Genomic DNA, 17,193 nt, shown 5'->3' on the forward strand with positions numbered 1-17,193 from the left:
CAAGCTTCGCCCGAATCGGGAAGCGGGGACTAAATTGGTATTTGCCTGTAGAAGAGTTCAATTTCCGATCTATTATCTACCGCAGTCGCCTCGAACTGGTTTCAACTGCCTTGCCTGTCTCTTTCGCGGTTTTCTTCAGATGTTTGAGTTATAGACCAATCTTCTGTAGGAAATAGCGCACCGAAACCGCTGGAAAAGCTGCGGCATCCGACTTGGATAGGGAATGAGTCTGCGTACCATCCCTTGACAAATGCCTCGTCGACTAAGTCCTCGTACGTCGAGTCTGTCCACCCTTTAACTCGATCTCCAGTACTTGAATCGTTATTTATTTAGCATTCTCGGAAGGATCAAAGGCAAAGTTGAACTCTGTGAGATTTGAACTCAGTGTCTAATGGATGGGACTTTAATAAGGGCCACAAAGTATTTTCCCGATGCTTCACTGATTCTGCCATACATGTCTCTACAGTAACATCCTTTTATTATTTTCACACAAGGCCAGCAATTTTGAGGGATGGGGAAGTCGATTTCATCAACTGGCATTTATTTGATCCCCCAAAAGGATGAAAAGCAAAGCCGACTCGACAGAATTTGAACTCAGAACGTAAAGACAGACGAAATGCCGCTAAGCGTATTGTCCGACGTTCTAACAATTCTACCAGTTCATCACCTTAGTGATATTTATAATAGTTGATGGCACCCGGGAAAACAACCATGATATCCGTAATAACAAGCGTTAATATTAGGAACTGGAGCAGCAATAACACGAGTAATGACTACAGTGATAATGACAATAGCAACGATATACTTCAGCAACATCAACAACAATAATATAAATGATATTCTTGTTTAAATTGAAACAAAAATTAGAACGCCATTGACTTCTTTACGGTTTGAGATTGTCGTTGTACAGGTTGTTGTGGGGGTGATGGTGGGGGTGGGTCTGGTAATGATGATGATGATGATGATGATGATGATGATGATGATGGCGGTGGTGGTGGTGGTGGCGGCGGAGGTGGTGTGGTGGTGGTGATGATGATGATCATGATGAGGAGGAGGAGGAAGGGGGAAGGGTGGATGACGATGATGATAATGATAGCGATGGTGGTATTGGTGGTGGTAGTGGTGGTGGCGGCGGCGGTGGTAGTGGTGGAGTGGGTGGGAGTGGGTGGGTGGGTTGTAGTGGGGGTGGCGACGGTGGTAGTGGGGGGTGGCGACGGTGGTGGTGTTTGTAGGGAGTGGATAACGTTGATAATGGGACGACAGTGATAACCGATAATAATGGTGATGATGATGATGATGATGATGATGAAGATGAGGACGACGGAGGTTGTGATAAAGCGATCTAAAAAAAACAAGACAAAAAAAAAGAAAAGAAAAGAAAAAAGTGATGAGTAAATATGAATGTAAATAAAAAAAGTGTAAAAACGAAACAAAGACCTATCGTCACCACCGCCAACAACACCAACAACACCAATACTAACAGCACGAGACCATATCCTCACGTCCCCAATTACACACACACACACACACACACACACACACACACACACACACACACACACACACACACCGTAGTTTGATGATATAACGATAATGTGATAGCGATCATTTATCGACGATTCGATCTCCGTGTGTTGGCTAATGCAGTTTCGGCATCTATAACGATAATGATGCTGGTGGTGGTGGATATGATGAGAGGTGGGGAAGTGGTGGTGGTGGTGGTGGTGGTGGTGGTGGTGGTGGTGGTGGATATGATGAGGGGATGGGGTAGTGGTGATCATGGTGGTCATGGTGGTCATGGTGGTGGTAGTAGTGGTAGTAGTGGTAGTAGTGGTTGCAATGGTGGTGGTGACAGCGACGGCGGCGGTGGCGAAGGTGGTGTTAGTAATCGCGGTGCTTACGTGGTTGATGGTGGTGTCGACGCTGGTAATGAAGGCGTTAGTGGTTATTACAATGGTAGTATGGGTGGTTGTGGTGTGGTTGGTAACGATAGTGGTTGTAGTAGTAGCACTGACTCTTGAACTTATATAGAGTTAGTGATTTTCGTGGTGATGGCCATGATGATGATGATGGTGGTATATTATACACACACATGCAGACAAACAGTCAGACATGTATATACATATATATATGATGGACTCTCCCGTCGTTAGACGACGTATGAGGGTTCGACAATTTCTTACCGAATAACCACACAGATAATTCGTTTATAGTGATCAAATGTTTGTGTACACCTAAGCTCATTCCCTCCATCAGATTGACACTACCATTGACATTAGCCGCAGGAGTGGCTGTGTGGTAAGTAGCTTGCTTACCAACCACATGGTTCCGGGTTCAGTCCCACTGCGTGGCACCTTGGGTAAGTGTCTTCTACTATAGCCTCGGGCCGACCAAAGCCTTGTGAGTGGATTTGGTAGACGGAAACTGAAAGAAGCCCGTCGTATATATGTATATATATATGTATGTATGTATGTGTGTGTGTGTATGTGTTTGTGTGTCCGTGTTTGTCCCCCCACCATCGCTTGACAACCGATGCTGGTGTGTTTACGTCCCCGTAACCTAGTGTACTAGGCTTACAAAGAATAAGTCCTGGGGTCGATTTTCTCGACTAAAGGCGGTGCTCCAGCATGGCCGCAGTCAAATGACTGAAACAAGTTAAAGAGTAATTACCTGTACAGGTGCAACGGGTGCCACATGTCAGATGTCGAAATGATCGCAGAGCAACGTGAGATGAAGTGCTTTGCTCAAGAACACAACGCAACGCCCGTTCTGGGAATCGAACCCACGATCTCGCAATCGTGAGTGCAGCACCTTAACCACTAAACCATCCGCCTTCGCAGTTGGATTTAGAATTAACGTTTAGAAAGGAAGCGTTAAATGCAGTATCCAAACCTTGTTTCCGGGTACGTCGCCGGTGGTGTGTCTACACTTATGGATATCAGGTGTCATCCGCGGTTCTGCGCTTTCGTTGCTGGATCTACGTAAGGAATTCTCATTTTTTTTTTTACTTATGCGCCCTTTTAAAGCCTAGCCAGGCTCATGGGCCCGGTTTCTCGGTTTCTATGTCGTATGCCCCCCCCCCCAGCTGGACGGGACTCCAGTCCATCGCAGCTTTACTCAAGAAACAGGAAGAAAGAGTGAGCGAAAGTTGGGGCGAAAGAGTATAACAGGAGTCGCCACTACCCCCTGCCGGAGCCTCGTGGAGCTTTAGGTGTTTTCGCTCAATAAACACACACAACGCCCGGTCTGGGAATCGATGATGAACTCCTATGTAGAGGGTTCTATTGTTGTTGTAATTATTGTTCCTTGATAACCTTTATAAGAATTATTGAAGCTGAGCACACGGCCTCGCTGAACATCATGACTTGACCCTTACATGCTTTGGCTAGTTCCTAAGAAGCCACCCAGTTTAAAACAATATAATGGCTCTTGGATTCCTTGGAATTTGGTCTTCGTAATCCACCAGGTTTAACATCATGAAATGATCGTTGGAATGCTTGGCTGATAAACCTAAGAATCCACCCGATTTAACATGTTGAAATGGCCCTTGAATTTCTTGGGCGTTAGTCTTAAAAAGCTATCACATGGCCTCTAGGTTCCTTGGGTGGGGTCCCTAGCAAGTCACTCAATTTAAAACTGTCACACCAATAAGTAGTTGTTTAAAACTGTCACATCAATAAGTAGTTGTTCTATTGATCGAACAACTGGAAATGTCACCGTCGAAACCGACGGAAGAGAGGAATCGTGATGGTGATCTTTGACAATGGAAGTAGCGTTAGTGTTAATGAATGATAGAGATGGTGGGAGAAGTGGTGGCGGAGGCTGATGGTGACAAGTGATGGTAGCAGTCGTAGAGGTGCTAGTGGTTGTGATGGGGATGATGGTGGTGGTGGTGATGGTGGTGGTGATGGTGGTGGTGGTGGTTTAGTGGTGGTACTGCTGCTGCTGCTGCTGCTGCTGCTGGTGGTGTTGGCGGGAGTGACCTTAGTAACGGTTGTGGTGGTGGCGGTGGTAGTGGTGGTGATGGTAATATTGGAGGCGTTGGTTCTGATTGTCAACACTACTGTTATCATAGAGCATTGATGCTTCCCCCCCTATTGTATGGTTGCGCGCGCGCGCGTGCGTGTGTGTGTGTCTATTTTTAGTGTTGTTGTTGTTGCTGTTATTGATACTGTTCTTGGTGTTAATGTTTATATTATCACGCTGGCATTGCTTCTAAAAGCACCATTCTTCCAAATGTCTCCCTTTCAATTCCTAACATTTGAATTGTTCTCTCTCTCCTTCTTTCTCTCTCTCCATCTCTCCCCCCTCTCTCTCTCTCTCCCTCTCTCTCCCCCTCTCTCTCTCTCTCTCTCTCATCCCTTTGCATGTTTCTTATGTAGATGTCGCTGTTGGTGTTCTTATTTTCGTCCTTTTATTTATTCATTTATTTTCCTTTCCTTTCTTTCATTTCTTTGACTGCAGTCTCGTTTTTACCCCTTCTTCTTCTTCTTCTTCTTCTTCTTCTTCTTCTTCTTCTTCTTCTTCTTCTTCTTCTTCTTCTTCTTCTTCCTCTTCTTCTTCTTCTTCTTCTTCTTCTTATTATTATTCTCTCTCTCTCTCTCTCTCTCTCTCTCTCTCTCTCTCTCTCTCTCTCTCTCTCTCTCTCTCTCACTCTCTCTCTCTTTCTTTCTCTCTCAAGTCCAGTAAAAGAAGCTAACCATTCTCTGAATATCCAGTTTTCCGTTCCGAAAACCCAAAAATCACGTGTGTGCGTGTGCGTGTGTGTGTGTGTGTGTGTGTGTGTGTGTGTGTGTGTGTGCGTGCGCGCGTGTGATTCCTGTTAAAGTAGCACACGAGGACGACGACGACGATGATGACGACGACGACGACGATAACGATAATGATGAAGACAACCAGGGGGAGAAGAAAGGGAGATGGAGGGTGTGAAGAAACGTTATCGTTATCGGCTACCCCATGTTGGTTTTGTTCAATAATAGTGGTTGCGGAGAGAGTAGATGTGTTGATAAAAGCAGTCTTTGAAGTGATACGAAGATGGTGATAATGGAGCTTGTGGTCATGACATTGTCGGTAAGTATCTTAATGACGATAGTGATGGTGATGATACCCCTTTGCTGTGCCGCTGTGCATTTGAGAACCACGGCGTTAAGGGTTTTTAAAAAATTAGTTAAAATTTAACACCAATTAAAAGCGGATGTTGTATTATAATACAAATTATTACGAATTTACTACAAGAGAAATTTTTATATAGTTTCGTGATGCAAATGAGCACACTTGTTTACACCGCTAGAAGGAGACAACCAGATCGCGTGATTTTGGCCTTATTTGGTCTTGTCAAGGGTAGATACATGACTCCTGGAAATAGCAGCAACTGTCCAGCTAACGATATACATAGAATCGCAGAACCCAGTCAGGCACAGGTGTCGCTAAAAGCCAGCGGGCCAATAAAAAAAATAATTAAAGTGACAGAAGTAAAAAATTAAAAACTAAAGTTTAACACCATTTCAAATTGGATGTTGTGTTAGAACACACAATACTGCAAGTTTACCAAGAGAGAACCTCTCCAGTTTTTTCTCTTGCATTTTTTGTTTAGATTTGTTTTTGTTTTGTTTTTGTTTTTTTTTGTAAGGAGTTTCAGATGATTTGTGTGGTTTCAGTTATCAATTATTTAACCTCCATTAATATATATTACAGGTTCACAGTGGCGAGAGACCATACAAATGTGTTTATTGCAATAAGGCTTTCACAGCATCCAGTATCCTGCGTACTCATATACGTCAACATTCTGGTGAAAAACCTTTTAAGGTAAGTTCAATCCATGTATTGGTGGAGTGGTTCAAATATTGGACAACATATTCATGAGTAATGAGTTCGAATCTGTTGGTGGTATTTCATTGTGTTCCCGAGTATTCTTAGACTATCACAACATTAACTAACAACATTGAGCCAATGAGTGGGCTTAAACGTCGTCGCTTGATCGGTTATAGATATAAACCAAATTCCCTTTAAACCACGCTACATTGTCATTATCATTATTATAAGCCGCAGCAGAAGTAACAGTATCTAGACATTGTTGCCTCGAGCCCAAGGACGTAAAGGGCCGGCTATTCGGTTTTCATGGCCTTTAAGTGGCAGAGATTACAACATACCTCGTGAACGGGATGCCAGTCTGTCACATAGTCACTCCTTCACAGATGAGTAGACTGAAACAACGTTAAATGAAGCGTTTTGCTCGAGAGTACAATACACAGCTCGGTCTGGGAATCGAAACTACGACTTTCTTATCGAGAGTGCAAACATCCTAACTACTAGGCCACGAGCTGATCACTAAGTTACATCGACGCCAAACATTTGACGTTGAAACGGCTGCACCAGAACATCTCATACTCGCTTATAATATATACCATGTATTCTCATTTGTGTTTGTAACACATATATTCTCATTATCTCTTTATATCCTGTGGTGTCACGTGCATTTCTATTCAATGCTTTCTCACATGTATTTATATTACATGTGTTTCCAACCAGGCCTTTTGCGATACTCTTAAAGGCAGGAACTTTTCATCACCCCTCGTATATCCCATGTATGTTTTTTGTTGGCACTCCGTCGCTTACGACGTCGAGGGTTCCAGTTGATCCGATCAACGGAACAGCCTGCCCGTGAAATTAACGTGCAAGTGGCTGAGCACTCCACAGACACGTGTACCCTTAACGTAGTTCTCGGGGATATTCAGCGTGACACAGTGTGACAAGGCTGACCCTTTGAATTACAGGCACAACAGAAACAGGAAGTAAGAGTGAGAAAAAGTTGTGGTGAAAAAGTACAGCAGGGTTCGCCACCATCCCCTGCCGGAGCCTCGTGAAGCTTTTAGGTATTTTCGCTCAATAAAAACTCACAACGCCCGGTCTGGGAATCGAAACCGCGATCCTATGACCGCGAGTCCGCTGCCCTAAGCACTAGGCCATTGCGCCTCCATCCCATGTGTTTATATCTCATGTATTCTTATTTGGATTTCTATTCTATGCTTTGTAACGTCTTCTTGTATTCTCATTTCTACTTCTAGTGTAAACACTGCGGGAAAGCTTTCGCGTCACATGCAGCACACGACAGTCACGTGCGAAGGACACATGCCAAGGAAAAAGTATGCATGTGCACTATATGTGGAAAGACATTTTCTCAACCATATGAACTAAAATTCCACATGAATGTCCACACTCAAGACTGAGCTGAACAGCAACAGCAGCACTAGTAGTAACAACAGTAATAAACAGCAGTAATAGGAGTAGTAACAGCAACAGAAGCAATCACAACAGTAGCAACAGCAACAATTACAACAACAACAGCAGCAGCACTCATTGGACAAACGTTAAACAACTACTGCAGCATTAGCAGGAACAAGAGAATCAACGACATCAGTTCTCAAGACTGTTCATAACAACAACAGCGACAACATCAACAACAGTATCAGCAACAATAACAGTGGCGACAATAATAAGAACAACAACATCGACGGAAAACGGACTTGATAGAAAACTAGAATAAGCCCCAAGTTTCGTATTCCCAATCTTATACAATATACGATAACTTCTACTTGTCACTCCTATACAAATCTTCATTTTTACATTCCACGTTCAGTTATCTATACCTTCACTTCCATATCCCACCTTCATTCAGTGTATCTATCCTGATATAACACACCTTAACTTCTGCATTCCACATTTATACAACACAGCATTCAAAATTCACCCCCATGCACACAACATACTCTATTTTCCACACTATGTTCGTATACATGATATATCTTAACTTCCACATTCCATCTTCATGCAACATAGTTTAACTTCCACACTCCACCCTCATACAAGATCTCTTAACTTCTGCATTCCACATTTATACAACACAGCATTCAAAGTTCATCCCCATGCACAACATACTTTATTTTCTGCACTATGTTCATATACATGATATATCTTAACTTCCACATTCCATCTTCAGACAACATAGTTTAACTTCCACACTCCACCCTTATACAAGATCTCTTAACTTCTACATTCCACCCTCACACACAAAATATCTTAACTTCCACGCTGTACACTCAATATCGTAACTTCCACACAATATACACTGTACTTAACTTCCACAAAACACCTTTTACACTAACATTTACACTTACACATACAGATACAACTTACACTAACAACTACATACCACTTTCATACGAACAAGATACGATAAGTTTCACACTACATCGTCATCATAGAACATACAATAACATTGGTATGAGACGTTTTGGCACAGCTATTTTGGTGCTGCCCATTTTGGCGGTGATTCGACGCTGACTTATTTGACATCAGACGTTTAAAAGTTGCATTCCTTTTAGTATTTTTCTCATTCTCTACCACCCTTCCTCTCTCCCTCTCACCTCTCTCTCTCTCTCTCTTTCTCTTTCTCTCTCTCTCTCTCTCTCTCTCTCCCTCTCTCTCTCTTTCTATATATCTCTCTCTCTTTCTCTCTCTGTTTATGTGTGAAAGCATATTTCTCTCTACGTGCATGGAGAGAAAGTGCTTATGTCAATCGTGCTCAATTAATGAATGGTAATATTTATCTCTCCCTCTCTCTTTCTACCTCGCTCTCACTCTTTCAATCTGTACGCATATATTTTTGCGCACGCGTGTGTGTGTGTGTGTGTGTGTATTTGTTTTCCTCCAGTGCCAAAAAGTACTGTCGCCAAAGCAGGCTGACTGCCAAGTCAGCCTCGCCAAATTGTCAGCGTCCAAACAACTGCGCCCAATTGTTTCATTCCTTCCAGACCAGCTTCTTCATTGCGCAATCATATAATTTAGCCCAACTTCAAAATCACACTCTCATACAAGTTCCGACTTCCACACCGTTTCATGATTGTACACATCGTCCAATTACCTAACAACACTCCATAACAAGATTCTCAGATAGCCGCACTACATTCTCAGACATTATTTTTTAAATTGCTGGAATGCATTTCATTCCCAAACTGCTCCTTTTCCAACCATTACACATTGCATTTTCAAACAATCAAACAGCGAATTATGGAGTGATCCCAGAGAAAAACTTAAGATGTATCGTATATATCAGCTGTACTGAATTCAATCGGTCACCTCCGTAAGATTCCATCGGTCACCTCCGTAAGATTCCATCGGTTACTTCCGTGATATAAGTATGTTCCACTCTAGCTATATGGCGTTACATAACGACAACAGCAACAACAGCGGCAAGAAAATCTTTTGTAAGGTTGTTTGAATGAAGTTCAACTGCAGCCACACAATGACAAGACACACAAACACATACATGCGCGCGTGCGCACGAATTTGTGCATATATATATATATATATATATATATATATATATATATATATAACTGCTATAAATGCTGCTAAATACACACACATTCGCAAACATACACACATACACAAGCACACTTAAACACACGCACAAATACATACAGGCGTGCATGCGCACGCACACAACACACACACTTACACACACACACATTCACGCACGCACATATACACAGGGCCATCAATTCTACACACTTCACTTGATACATATCTCTGAACTTAAAGCAGTGGCGGTAAGATACCGTAAAGTTAAAAGTAATGTTCGTCACCGCAGTTTCGGAATCACAGATCGAACAGCGACACAAAACTCGCTTCTTGTACTTTTCTCTCTGAGAAAAGTATGTGAAGCGAATTTGTCACTCTTAATAACATTTTTCTCACATTCTTTAGATTGTGATGCGAGCGAAAGCAAAGACAGTCTTCAGCAACGCGACAGAACTTCGTCGTTTTATTTTATTCTGTTCTGTTTTTCACGTTTCCCTTTTCACTATTCTCAATCTCCCCACACACTACGATTCTATGTGGAAATGCCTGTACTTCTTGTCACTTATTCTAAACCTGAGACTTTCATCAAAGCATTTCCCCACCAACCACAAATAAATAAATAAAATAAGAGCAGTAATGCCAGTAAAAGAAGAAAAAAAACTATTACGAAATTCCCTTGAAATTTGATACAAAATGAGAAAATTTTATATGGGGGGGAAAACCGAAGAGTTGGACTTTGAAATATCTGAATAAACAGTGGAGGATACATGTATATGGACAAAGAATGGAAATTAAATATGGTCATATGTTGTGTGTGTGTGTGTGTGTGTGTGTGTGTGTGTGTGTGTGTGTGTGTGTGTGTGTGTGTGTGTGTGTGTGTTCTTGGACATTATAGATTATTCTACATGCCCCGCTCATCATATTTGGAGACAGGTAACTCAAGGGATTAATTCCTTTTCAAAAACAAAATGGACGACTCATTGAAAAACGCCATTTTGGCTCTAGACATAGACTTGAAACCTGCAAGTGACTAATAACAAAATGATGTTGTGATGAAATTATTTATAGATGGTCACTTTCAAACAGTTTTGTAACCCTCTTTATTTTTAATTGCCGTGGCAATAGAACGCTATGATCTAGGTGCTACATACATAGCAACTGGAGACCTATATGAACTGACAATCTATCTACACAAAAGATGTGTTCGTACAGATGTGTTTTGTTGGGGAAGAAAACGTTTGCACAGAAGAGAGAGAGAGATAACAAAAAGAAAAACAGTTCTGAAGAAGTTATTTCTTGTAGTTCACGATTATAAGTCCGAATCCCATTGACAGGGTCGACTTCGGCATTCATCAACTAGTTATAATAATGCATGGACCAAGAATGGTTGGGTGACAGAAATGATAAAGCACCAGTCTAAAAACGGTGCAGTAATCAGTTTCGTCTCGTTTCATTTTGAATGACTATCTCACCATCTCATCAGTGACGACTTTGTCTTTCTTCCTTCTTGGAGTTAATAAAATGAATAAAAATCATAAATATTAACGAAGTCATTCAGTTCTCTCTCTCTCTCTCTCTCTCTCTCTCTCTCTCTCTCTCTCTCTCTCTCTCTCTCTCTTCCCTACATAACTGTGGCCTTGTGCCAATGGTTAGAACTGAATATAACGAGGTTAAGTAAAATTGACTACACTCCAAACCAAATATTAAAATATATGAATATATGGCCTTCTGCCTGAAAAAGAAATATTAATTTGGTGGGAGAGGGGGGGGGTCTTTTTGTTTTAATTTGTTTTTGTTTTTATTTTATTTTTAACTGAGCCTATGTAATACTGTCATATCACATTGAAATTTTTGTTGTTTTTGTATCACTAAACAAATAAAGAATAACATTTACGTTACCATGCGTGATATCTCACGTTATATTTAAAACTCTTACATTATATGAGTTAGTGTTTTGCATTATGATTGACGGAACAATCTAGAAATCACTTGCATACAGATACCAAAGCTTATATAACAAAAATAATTTGGCCATATTTTAGTTCATTTATCTTAAATATCTAAAGAGTTGAGACGTGTGCTATTATTAATATATGATTAGGAAATTCTCAAAATGTTAAATCATTCAAATAAAGGTTACAATGAAACAGAGAAAGAAGACTTTATGTAGACTTTATGGTGATATTCTCTTTTATTCTCTTTTACTTGTTTCAGTCTTTTGACTGTGGCCATGCTGGAGCACCGCCAGGACTTATTCTTTGGAAGCCTAGTACTTATTCTATCGGTCTCTTTTGCCGAACCGCTAAGTTACGGGGACATAAACACACCAGCATCGGTTGTCAAGCGATGTTGGGGGGACAAACACAGACATACAAACACATACACACATACATATATATATATATATACGACAGGCTTCTTTCAGCTTCCGTCTACCAAATCCACTCACAAGGCATTGGTCGGCCCGAGGCTATAGTAGAAGACACTTGCCCAAGATGCTACGCAGTGGGACTGAACCCGGGACCATGTGGTTGGTAAGCAAGCTACTTACCACACAGCCACTCATTAATAAAAGAAGAATATGGACAAGCTATAACGATTTTTTTAGCGAGTACTTAATGTAATAACTACTAAAACAAAACATTCCTTCATTTTATTCATATCACTATAAAGTCTACAGTGGTCTTCATTCTCCGTGTCAATATAACATTTATTTTAAAGTTTTAACGTTTTCAGAATTTCCTAATGATACATTAATAAATGTATGTGTGTGTGTGTGTGTGTGTGTGTGGCATATATATATATATATATATATATATATATATATATATATATATATACAGGGTGTCCACAAAGTCTAGGTACATGGGAATTAACACATACTTTAAGAAATTATTATTTTCTTATATTTAATTGTTGCGTGCGTGCGTGCGTGCGTGCGTGCGTGCGTGCGTGCGTGCGTGCGTGCGTGCGTGCGTGCGTGTATATGTATATATATATGACAACTCCACACTGTACCAATCGGTACTAACCTACCTTGAACAAGCATCTGTGACCTTTAAAAGAAACCATTTCTGAACAGCTATCTCAACCCTATACCGAAGCCGTCGTCTACAGGGCAACTTGTATTTTCCCTTTTCTGGGCATCAGACAAAGACGACATACTGCCGACACGTTAAGATACTGGAGGCTTTTAATATCCCACTTTAACTAAGATGCTCTCCCGTCGGGCGATGCATGCGTCAAAGTATTCCAGTAGAGTCGGTCAGCAACCACATTCAGGGCATCGTTCTAGGATGAGTCTACCAGCTGAAGATCTCTGTCCATCGTTTGGTGCCAGTTTATCTTGAGACGTGCCTTCCGCCGTTGTCACATTTCATGCTTATAAATTTCGCTGTATACAGATTAATGCTTCCGTCGACGTTAACTTAATTTCAAATATGTCAAATAGCTTTACATTATGATAGATAGATAGATAGATAGATAGATAGATAGGCAGAGACAGACAGACAGACAGACAGACAGACAGACAGACAGACAGATAGACAGACAGATAGATAGATAGATAGATAGATAGATAGATAGATAGATAGATAGATGGATAGATAGATAGGCAAGCAGGCAGAGACAGACAGACAGACAGATAGATAGATAGATAGATAGATAGATAGATAGATAGATAGATAGATAGATAGATAGATAGATATATGCATATATACATGCATACATACATACATACATACATACATATATACACACGTGCACACTCACATATGTATCTGTCGTATTTAAAAGTTTGGTTGATAGACGTACTTAATATCTAACCCTTAGTGCGAGTTCGTGTAAATTTATGGATGTATAGCTGTATTTTTATTTCAATAAATTTGTTTTGTCATCAATACACTTTCCCAAAGCTATTAAAAATCATAAATGAAATGACTGCAAGTGGAAATCGAAACCAGTTTTTTTTTTTTTTTAGCATCTATTCACTCACAACGCCACATCACACTATACTGCCTACCATTCATTGAAAGAACTGCAGCACAAAAAAGAGAATGTCTCTTTTTGTAACGTTATAATTCAAGCCGAGTTATTGAGTGATGCAATGTAGTGTGGTGTTTTTACTATCAGTCTAATATTCTCCGTGATCATGAGTTAAGCAGCAAGTCGCCATACAAAAAACATCGTTCGAAAGTTCCCTACGAAAAACTGCACGAGATTATTGCTAAAAAGATTTCATGAAAAGCTTTTATTCTTTTGGTCATGTTTGCTTTGTCTGAGGGTCACTTAATGGCTTTAGATTGTTGCATGAACGTTTAAGAATAATCTTAGACAATGGGACGGAAAAACAAAAATAAAAACGTAAACAAATAATTAAAATGTAAACAGAAAAAAATACCCAGAGAAAAACCATATATGTATATGTGTGTGAGTGTGTGTGTGTGTTTGTGTGGGTGGTTAGGTATTTAAATTAAGAAAATGATAGAAAAATTAATGAATAATGGGTAGGAAAATGCTGAGAGTAAGTGATAGGAAAAACAAGTCATAACTGATCTATTAAAGATAGTCACGACCGACAGTTTGCTGGCCGGCAACTTAATTATATTAGCCGCCATGATTATTCTCAGACGAGAATTTTTTTCCCGAAACAATTATGTACACTCCCATACTTTCGTGGCGCGAAGCGAAAAATAGCCTATTGCTTGGCGTGGAAGCAACATAAAAGGGAACGGTATTTTCTAACCGGAAAATGTGATTAATTCTATGAATTCGCGAGCATTTAACAACAATCTAAGGTGATTAGGTCGTCGAAATGATTGGCAAACGCGCCTGAATCCGCGCCATCTTTGTTAATACACCAATAAAACTCGATCATCTGGCCTCTGGACTCGGCAAAACTTGAAATCTAAACAGTCAGTTTGGTCACAATTAGAATTCAAGCGAAAAGGCAGAGTAGGGGTTCGAAAGAAAGTAAAAAGATTAAGTAAGCTAGAGAGATATTAATATATTGAAGGGGTACGAATGAAGAGATGTGACGGTCGGATAAGAGTATTTGGACAATAGCTTCGTTTGACAGAGTTTTGACACGAAGAAAATTAGTCGCATATTCAGTTATTGATAGGTACCCCAGTTTATTAAACAGACAATATTATGTCGAATTAATCGAATAATCGGTAGCATTCAGTGAAAATAAGAATGAAGATCTTCTACGAGATCTCTTCACGTCATCTTGTTTGTTCTCTTCCAGTTACCATATATGTCTACCGCCGTCGTTCTACATATAATCCACCGATCTCCCACTTTAATGTCACCTCTGTAATTACTGTTACTGATCACTGATGATCAAATCATTTTGTCATCAAGTTGATGTTTGCACAACGTAGACTGACAACACCAGCATGTCACTGCTGTTATTAAAACAGTTATGCCGATCATCAAACTAAAACGTTTTAATATGTTTATCGTCGTTTGCAGAAAGACTTATTTAAAAGGAAAGAGCTGCAAACGCTGGAGTGGAGTCGGTGGTGTTATTGGCGGTGGCAGCTTTCTTCTGGCAAAAGTAAAGATAATCATTACATCTTTGTTTGAATTCATTGACGGTTGCTGTTCACACTTCAAGCCTCGCGAAATAAGATTGAAGCGCAATTGTGCTGGAGAGAGGGGAGAAAAAGAGAGAGAGGGGATGAGAGGAAAACGTAGACAAACAGAAGAGGTTGAATGCGTGTGTGCCTGTGCATGCGAGTGAGTGTGCGTACGCATGCGTTGTGTGTCTGCGCGTATGAATGATATTGTATGTCGTCTGGTTTGTGATAATAGTTTACAGCCGCTTGGAATCTAATGAAAATCGAAGAGTGTATTAAACGCTGGACGTTCCACTCAGTAAATCACAGCTATCACTTGAAGTGCTGCTTCACCTTTCACTTGAAACGTTTATAAAGTACTTCCGTATCCATAGTCTAAATTGCATTGCAGAGTAAGTCTAACACACATGCTTACTTGCATGTGTGTGCGGCGGAGGTGACTCTGGATGTCCGTGTGTGTGTATGAATTTAGATGTGTGTGAGTATGTGTGTGTGTGAATGTGGATGTGTGGAGATGTGTGCATGGAGATGTGACAACGTTTAAGTGTACCTGTGCATGTGTATACGAAAGCATGTATGTGGGCATTCATAGATAAATATGTGGAAATATGGACACAAGTGTGTTTTATAGAATTATTTGAACGATATACATGAGAATTTCTATAGATAAAGACATTCATTTACACATGCATATGTATACGCATATATACATGCATATATACATATATATATACATACATACCAATATCACTACTTATTCCACGTCCTCGCGTTGTTTTTTCGTGTTTTTTCTTCCTTGTTCATGTTTGAATTGACTACATACATACAAACATACATACATACATACGTACGTACATACATACATACATACATACATACATACATACACACAAGCGCGTGTCCGAGTGCGGGTGTAAGTGTAAACTTTTCAAAATCCACAATAACTACATACATACATTTATATAGGTATGTATGCATGTATGTATGTATATGCACATATGTGTGTGTGTGTGTGTGTGTGTGTGTGTACGCATATATGTATACAAGCGTATATACTCACACGCGCGCGCACACAACACATACGTGCACGCACAAGCACACTCAAACGCACCGCACGCACGCACACACGTACGCACACGCACACACACACAAATTATCAATAGAGCGCACTTGACTTCGCAAAAAAGAGGAATTGGATTGGACTTAATCTGGCACCTGACCTCTTAGGTACTTTTAGCAGAATCCAATCTGTTGCAGACATGTGGAAGAAGTCTCCAGTGTGAGCATAAGCCATAAACCATAGACTCTTCCTTCCCCTTCCACCAACAGTCTTAGAACCCGAGCTAAAGGCGCCATCGTCGCTGCCTTTTCTTTAAACTCAGACCATTATTTAACGAAGGGTTTCTCACACAAAATTACACATAGGCGCAGGAGTGGCTGTGTGGTTATAGGCGCAGGAGTGGCTGTGTGGTTATAGGCGCAGGAGTGGCTGTGTGGTTGTAGTCGCAGGAGTGCCTGTGTAGTAAGTAGCTTGCTTACCAACCACATGGTTCCGGGTTCAGTCCCACTGCGTGGCACCTTGGGCAAGTGTCTTCTACTATAGCCTCGGGCCGACCAAAGCCTTGTGAGTGGATTTGGTAGACGGAAACTGAAAGAAGCCCGTCGTATATATATATATATGTGTGTGTGTGTGTCTATGTGCTTGTCCCTCCAACATCGCTTGACAACCGATGCTGGTGTGTTTACGTCCCCGTCACTTAGCGGTTCGGCAAAAGAGACGATAGAATAAGTACTAGGCTTACAAAAAATAAGTCCTGGGGTCGATTTTCTCGACTAACGGCGGTGCTCCAGCATGGACGCTGTCAAATGACTGAAGCAAGTAAAAGAATAAAGAATAAAAGAATTTACATGGAAAGAATGATGACAGCTTCTTTGTGTCCTAAGATCACGAGATAAAGCGTGATCCTCGATGCTGTAGGACTTTTCTGTCTTCTTGTGCTTAATAGTTTTAAAGTGAGAGTCAGTCTGCGCAATCTCATCGGGGCTAAGAGAGCAGTGGTGACCAGCACCCTGTAGGTTTTGCATTAGAGTGGCCTTGTCCCAGCTGAAGAATTCCACCAATGCTGGAGCTGCCGGATGAGTGTCAAAGAGGGCACCGCACTACCTAGAAGACTCCACTCTCTGCTGTCAATGCTGACTCTTCTGGAATTTTCCTTTCCCAAGGTGATCATATGGTAGTGAGGGTTTGTGC

At 40.9% G+C, this 17,193-nt stretch overlaps 1 protein-coding gene across 1 annotated transcript in view; it reads left to right on the forward strand.

The window, feature by feature from the left end:
* Positions 1-11,258, forward strand: part of LOC106874589 (PR domain zinc finger protein 14-like) — a 132,095-nt gene extending 120,837 nt beyond the window's left edge. The window contains exons 9-10 of the mRNA XM_089350127.1: positions 5,695-5,805; positions 7,065-11,258. Of these exons, the coding sequence (XP_089206253.1) occupies positions 5,695-5,805; positions 7,065-7,226 (273 nt within the window). The 3' untranslated portion in view covers positions 7,227-11,258. The remainder of the gene's footprint in view (positions 1-5,694; positions 5,806-7,064) is intronic.
* Positions 11,259-17,193: the final 5,935 nt, after the last annotated feature.

The sequence above is a fragment of the Octopus bimaculoides genome, chromosome 4, assembly GCF_046866305.1.
Source record: "Octopus bimaculoides isolate indiv1 chromosome 4, ASM4686630v1, whole genome shotgun sequence".
NCBI classification, from domain to species: Eukaryota; Metazoa; Mollusca; class Cephalopoda; order Octopoda; family Octopodidae; genus Octopus; species Octopus bimaculoides.